Source organism: Eptatretus burgeri, chromosome 1, assembly GCF_056783735.1.
Source record: "Eptatretus burgeri isolate ZD-2024b chromosome 1, Ebu_testis_v1, whole genome shotgun sequence".
Classification (NCBI taxonomy): Eukaryota; Metazoa; Chordata; class Myxini; order Myxiniformes; family Myxinidae; genus Eptatretus; species Eptatretus burgeri.
The window spans coordinates 120,555,255-120,562,700 of NC_140961.1; the positions used below are offsets into that span (position 1 = coordinate 120,555,255).

Below are 7,446 nucleotides of genomic sequence, written 5' to 3' on the forward strand. Positions count from 1 at the left end.
AAGCAAACTCTCCACCTTGTCAGGAGAAAAGGATACAGAGTCCAGGGACAGTTGGGTGCGACTGGGTAAAGTGGGTAGAGATAGTGATGGGTTTAGGACACAAGATTTAGCTGCCAACACCGAGTTTAGACCTTCAGCTTTTTCACGTGTGGAATCAGCAGTGCGGCCATTTGAGGTAAGGGAGGGGATGGATGGGGAACATACACCAGAAACAGATTTGATTAAACGCCACCAGAATTTTGAGGAGGGAGAGAGGTTTGAGAGTTCAGACTTGAGATGAGAAAGATGTTGTTTTCTGGCTCTCCTGAGGGTAGATACACACTTGTTCCGAGCTTTGTGGAAAGAACTGAGATTCCCCTCAGTTGGGTTTGCTTTCCATGAGGCAAAGGCAAGTTGTTTCACGACAACTGCCTCGCCACATGCTTCAGTAAACCAAGGGCGGGAGGAAGGGTAAGACAACTGAACACGTGAGGGGATAAATCTGTGCATGAGGGAGAGCAAGTTTCTTTGAAAGAATTCCCAGGATGAGTTGATGTTTGAGAAAGTAGTAATAGGAGACCAGTCTGTAAGTTTGATGGCTGCTCGGAGACCCTGCCAGTCGGCTTGAGTGAAATGCCAGACTCGACGGCAGTTAGGTGGTTCTCTGATAACAGCCAGAGAGATGTCCACTTTGACAAGGATGTGGTCAGAAGAACCAATTGGAGCGAAGGAAGAGCAGCAGATATTGTCAGGGAAATTTGTCAAAATCAGATCCAGAAGAGATGGAGTACCATTGGTTGAGATCCGGATCGGGAAGTTGACCGATTGAGTCAGTCCCAATGAGTCGCAGAAAGCTTTTGCTGAGGTGCCATGGCAGGTGAGAGAGGTACCCACACCTAGCCAACTGGCGTGATGACAATTGAAGTCACCACATAAGAGGAAGAGAGAGTTTGGATGAGAAGATAGAAGATGGTCCATGTTTTCGGATAGTGAGGTGTAGATGGAGTCATCACTGTTCGGTGGACGGTACAGTACACATATAAACATGAGGTGGGAGTGGAGGGGAAGCCGAAGCCAGAGGTATTCCTGGGGGTGTGGGGGAGTGAGAGCAGTGCATGGAGAGTGAGGAAAAGAGTCTTTGATGAAGAGAGCAACACCTCCACCAGGACGAGGCTCAGGTCTGTCATACCGTAAGAGGGAGTAACCAGGGAGAGATACTTGGGAGTCAGACACGTCTTGGGAGAGGAAAGTTTCTGTTAGGCAGATAATGTCTGGTTTGTCAGTGGCAACCTGTATGGAAAGATCTGAAAGGTTTGAGCGAAGGCCCCGGATATTTGAGGTCCACACTTTTAATGAAGAGGAAGGGGAGGAGGATTTGGGTGCAGGAGGTGGAGGGGGAGGGGGAGGGTAGGACAAGGGACGAGGGGGGCAGGTAAGGAGGGTTGCTGAAGGAGTGTGGGGTATTGCAGAATAGCGAGGGGAGGGGGCCGAATGAGGAGGAGAAAAGGCTCTGTGGTGCTGGGGGAGAGGGGGGACAAGAGACAAGGAAGAAGGCAGTTGAGGATTTGAGGAGGTGGAGTGAAGAGATGGAGGTGAGAGGGCAGTGGAGGGAGGCAGGTTGGTGGATGAGAGGGGGGTAACTTTGAGAAGGAAGAGTGAGGGGGATGAAAGGTGGGAGAAAGGTGAGGGGGGAATTTTTGAGAGAGGTGAGAGGGAGGCTTGGAGGGAGAAGATTGGGATGGTTGCTTTGAGAGTGATATTGAGGGGTGAGGGGGGGTGAGTTGGCACTGAAGTTGGAAAAAAAGAATGTTTGATGGAAAGCGAGCATCCATGGCAAACTGTGGTTTTTAAAAGTTTTAGATCAGAGATGCGATTTAACACAATTCTTGATGGATGCAATGAAGGCGAATTCAGAGCATGGAGAGAGGAAGCGCTGTAATAGTTGGATTTTTTAGGCAAGGAATGAAGGAGAGGTCGAAATGAGAGCAGTCTGTTAAAATAGCAGAAGAGTAGTGCATTGTGAAACAGTAAAGAGTACCACATGTGTGAGAGAGGAAGATGAAGCATTATAAGATCGTTTTTGTTGTTAAAAATAATGTATGAGAGAGTTCAACAGATTAGGTCATGGAAGTGTAAAAAAAAAAATCGAGGAAGAAGACGAGGAGGAAGTTAAGAGGAAGAAGAAGAAGCAGAATCGGGAGAAGGTGAGCGTGTTGTTGTTGTTGTTGTTGTTGTCGGGTATATATATATATGTATATATGTATATATGTATATATGTATATATATGTATATATATGTATATATATATATATATATATATATATATATATATATATATATATATATATATATATATATATATATATATATATATATTTTTGTTGTTGTTGTTGTTGTTGTTGTTGTTGTTGTTGTTGTTGTTGTTGTTGTTGTTGTTGTTGTTAATATTAATGTATGAGAGAGTTCAACAGATTAGGTCATGGAAGTGTAAAAAAAAAATCGAGAAAGAAGACGAGGAGGAAGTTAAGAGGAAGAAGAAGCAGAATCGGGAGAAGGTGAGCGTGTTGTTGTTGTTGTGGGGTATTTTTTTATTTTTTTATTTTTTATTTTTTATGTTTTATTTTTTATTTTTTTATTTTTTTATTTTTTTTATTTTCTTTTGAGATAAGAAAGAGATTAGTTGGGAGAATGGGGGATGTTTGGAAAGTGGGGAGGATCAAAATTGAAGGTAATGGGGAGGATATAAATTGAAGGTAATGGGGAGAAAAAACAACAAAAAAAAAAATGATCGAACACCGAGTGGAACCGGTAGGCCTCAAGCCTAGGCCTAGGCCTCAAGCACCAGGTAAGAACGTCGACAAAAATACTCACAAAATAGCACGATTTTTGAAACAAAACCGAACTAGCAACACACAGTAACATGTAGGTGAGAAAATTAAACAGTTAAAACGGGACAAATAACAACCGGAAACTTAGCTTTGAGAACATCAGCAGTTTGCCCCAAAGGAGATCTCTCGCTGCTCCAAAACCGGAACCGGAAGTGAGGTCGTCTAGTTTTAGTAAGTTTTCGAGGTAGTCTCAACTGAGAAGCCTTTTGATTTTGAGGTCACAGGTCCGCAGTCTTTCCTCTGCAGTCTGATGGAGTACTGCTCTCCCCTCTGGGCTGGTGCTCCTGCCTCTCACCTTTCTCGGCTTCACGCTGTGAAACCAAGGCATTTAGGATTGTTGGTATCTCCCGGGGTGAGGCCTAGTCTTTGGGCCTCTCACTCTCTCACCGCAGGCAGGTAGTTGGTCTTTCTGTCTTGTACCGTCTCCTCTCTGGTCTCGCCCCCCCCCCGCTCTGTCTGCAATATGTCCCCCCCCCATATCCCCATATTTCCACAGGGCGCTCAAGGTCCGCCAGCAAGCCCCTTCTGGTAAAACTACCAAAATCATGAATCACTGCTAACCTTCAATCTTTTATTCCTCTTTTTTCCCGCCTTTGGAATAAACTCCCTCACTATTTAATCCCATTCTTCCCTCCATGCCTTCAAAACAGCCGTTCACCACCACCTCTTATCTTCACCCGTCCAAATCCTCGATCTTTTCTACCCCCATTATTCCACCCCAAACCCATCTCCTTCAAATTCCCTGTATTCCTTCCTGAAAGTCCCTGTAATGTCCATCTTGTATTCCCCATGTTCCCCACCCCATCCCTCTCCCTTCCACAGATCTAATATCACTGTTCCCCACTGTTTTGTCCTTCTCTCTCCCACCCCTCTTGTCTTATGCCCACCTTGCTGTGCGTTGTGTGTTAGCTCTTATATGAGCCTTGACAATGTATATAAAAACAAAAACTGTCAAAGGTCATCTTGAGGTCAAATTTCTAAAATAATTTTTCATCCAATTGACTTGAAATTTGAACAGGACTTGCATATTGTTACCGAATTGGGGAGCCAACTATATTTTGGGTCAAAAGGTCAAAGGTCAAACTTCTGAATTAATCAATTTTCAACTGAAAAATCGTCAATTTACATCCTATTAACTTGAACTGGATTTGCAAGGTCCATCACTGAATTGGGAAAGCAACTATTTGAGGTCAAAAGGTCAAACTTCTAAAATCATCAAATTTCATCTGAAAAAAATCATTAATTTTCTTCTGATTAACCTGCAAATTGAGCAGCAATTGCATAGTGCATCACTGAATTTGGAAACCAACTATTTTTGAGGTCAAAGGTCAACTCAAGGTGAAACTTCTAAAATAATCAATTTCAATCTGAAAAATAATCACTTTCCATCTGCTCGACCTGAGCTTTGATTACGATTGTCAATTTCAATCTTAATGAAATGATCAATTTGATGTATCCATGGCAACCTTTGGAGAGGGGGGTGGATTTTGCAATTATCATGCTTTGCATGACGTCTCTTTCTTGTATGTACTTGGATGAGATGTTACATGAATGGACCATTTTCTTTCCATTTTAAACTTCACCTTCTCCAATCTTGTTTGAAAACTCGTTACATATAGCTGCCAATAACATTTTCTAAATTTTGCAGCTCCTGAAGCCTTAGAGCTTCACACTGCAGTAGTTGCGCATCATATTTTCAGAATTATGGGCCTGTTGCTTTCTCCTGAAAATTTATATAAATGTTTTATAAAGAGAAACTGTCTTGTGATGCATATTTTATTTCTTCCACTCAGTGTTATGCTTCCAATGACGGAATTCATTCATCATGTGTATCAGGCATTTGGCTGCAGAGTTACATGAGGTCAAGGGGTGCAGCAATGCGATCACGAGCAGTTTGCCTTCTTACCATACATATTCATTCGTGCCATACAACTCTTCATTTTGTTATTACAGGAGTAATGCTCATTTTTTTTTTATAATTTCCTTCCCTGCCTATGTTGGCCTGTGATGTGTTATCACAGCCAATTTACAGTGCCTGAGAAGATTTAGATCCAACAGATCTTGAAATGGTTACTTGTTTTATTCTCAGAATTTTTTTTAAATAAGAACATTACAACTTATGAGACCTTCTTAAAAAAATAAGCTTTATACAGTTTAAGGGGTGGAGCTGCATACCTGGGATGTACTTGGAACCACGCTTTGCACTCAACCCTCTGGCTCGATTCACTTCAACCTCCAGGTGACCTGTCCTATCCATCAAGGAGATCTGGATTTCTCCTGCAGAGAGAGAGGAATTATTATGATAAGTGGGATACGAATGATCGATTCTCTTCATTGGAATCATGAACCCAGTTCAGTTCCACAAGGTGTTGAATCAATATGCGTGAAAATAAGGGAGGTTAAGTTTAACATTCACCCGAAAGTTATGATGCGACATTACAATGGTAACTCAAAAAATATCCAGACTGACATACCAGAGGTCAAATAAACACCTAATCATGTACCTGCAACATGTTTTTTAATACAGGAATGATCCAGATTCTCACTTTCTCCTTTCGTAAGGACCAGTTGGAAAATTCCTCAATTAATTTCTGTGGTCACCCTCTGAGATAGGTATGGCCTCTGTATCTACTGGGCCTCACCATCGGCTATAATATTCTTGGGAAGATCATACCTCAAAACTGGCCTCCAAAGGTGGCCGTTGCCCCAGAACTATCTGCAGGGCTAAGTCCTTCCAGTTCTGTCCACACTTTGTAATTGTGCACAAAGCCGACATACAAAGTTCCATTGAATATAGTTTCTGCCTGTAGATTGATGCTGTTTCCCATCTTGCCTTGTGAGACAATGGAGTACAAGGCCCTCTTTGACATGGGAAATTCGTGACAGGAAGCTGAGTCACAGGATCTGCTTCATTCTCCCCATAGAGAGGTTGAAGGCCATACAGGTTTTTTCCGGCTCTTTTCTGGTCTTGCTCTTCCCCCTTCCCTCTCACCTCTCTATCCAAATATTCTCCTTCAGGTCACACATGTACCTGAGACTTGTATGATTGTTATCCTGCCCAAGCTTAAAGGAGAGCGCAAATGAACAGACCACCTCGATGCTAATCTATCACTTGATACCCTACAAAATAGATATGATGTCATTTTCTGATTTCCGATTTATAAAATGAGTATTTTTGCGATTAAAAGTCGAAATATTCTTCTTCTACATGCTTGATTGTGACATCACACTTCTTCTGCAACTCGACCACCATATCGCTACTGTCTACTAGTTGCATCGCGGTACGATTGAACTCAAATGGGGAATAATTTTCGATTTTCCACAAATTTGCCAACTCGATTCGTCCTTGGTGCTTGTATAGTAATAAAACTGAGATGGTTTCATGCTATACCAATGGCTGAAAGACCCTGTTTGCCAGAAATAGGACGAGGTTTGACCGAAATACCTGAGTGTGGGTCGAGCATACAAAATGTTCGCTTTTGTGCTCAGAACATTTTACAGAGCAGTGATGAAACAACAGAGATTGCTAGATCTTGTGGTTATCCACCAGAATTGAGATGGGATGCAATCCCCACGATTGAGTGGAAGGAACAGCCGTCACTTGAAACCGCAACACCATCTCTATCTAGCTACCAGCAAATGTACACGGATGATTAAGTGGTGAATCAGCACCTGTTGCCATTGCCCGGCAGTTACCACAATAGCAACTGAAAATAATTATCCATTATCAACAGAAATTTCTACAAATCAAAGGATCCTCCATCTATTTTTAGCGAACAAAAGTATGGATGCATCATCTACTCTTCTGAGAACATTTGACCGAGGGAGCTAAAACTTTCAGGGTCCCCCCTCCACCTTCTTCACCTCCACAATCCTCTATCGACCACCACCCCACACCCACCTTTATCATCCCCACAATCCACCATTAAAAATCACCCTTACAATACCCACCACCACCTCACACCCCTCCTCCACCACCATCCCCTGAAAATCCCTATTAACTATCACCCCCACAAAACCTACCACCATCCTGCAACCCACCCCCCTCCACTATCTCCCATGAACCATCATCCCACACACCCCCATATACCATACACCCACAATCCCCAATCAACCAGCACTCTCACAATACTGACAACCATCCCACATTCTCCTACATCCTCCCCCCTCGAAAACCACCCAGCAACCACCCCCCCCACAATATCCACCACCATCCCACACACCACATCCATCCCCTCACTCCACAATCCTCCATCAACCATCACCCTCACAACACTCACCACCATCACCCCCCCCCCCCCACCCCTCAAACATCCCTCCACAATCCCAAATCAACCATCACTCCCAAAGTACCTACCACCATCCCACACTCCCTCCACCATCCCCCTTAATACCCACAACCAGCCCACACCCTTACCCCTAGCACCACTCCCCCTCCCCCTCCACTGGGGCAGAACATTGACACGGCACAGCACGACACGGCATGACACGGCACGAACATGGCACGGCACGACACAGCCTCACAGCACGGACATGGCACGGACACGGCACAAACCCAGCATGACCACAGACACAAATG

At 43.7% G+C, this 7,446-nt stretch overlaps 1 protein-coding gene across 2 annotated transcripts in view; it reads right to left on the minus strand.

Moving 5' to 3' along the window:
• Positions 1–7,446, minus strand: part of LOC147035297 (regulating synaptic membrane exocytosis protein 4-like) — a 334,003-nt gene that overhangs the window by 24,043 nt on the left and 302,514 nt on the right. For both annotated transcript variants that reach the window (XM_085896622.1, XM_085896623.1), the window contains one exon: positions 5,043–5,144. In XM_085896622.1, coding sequence (XP_085752748.1) covers positions 5,043–5,144 — 102 coding nt within the window. The remainder of the gene's footprint in view (positions 1–5,042; positions 5,145–7,446) is intronic.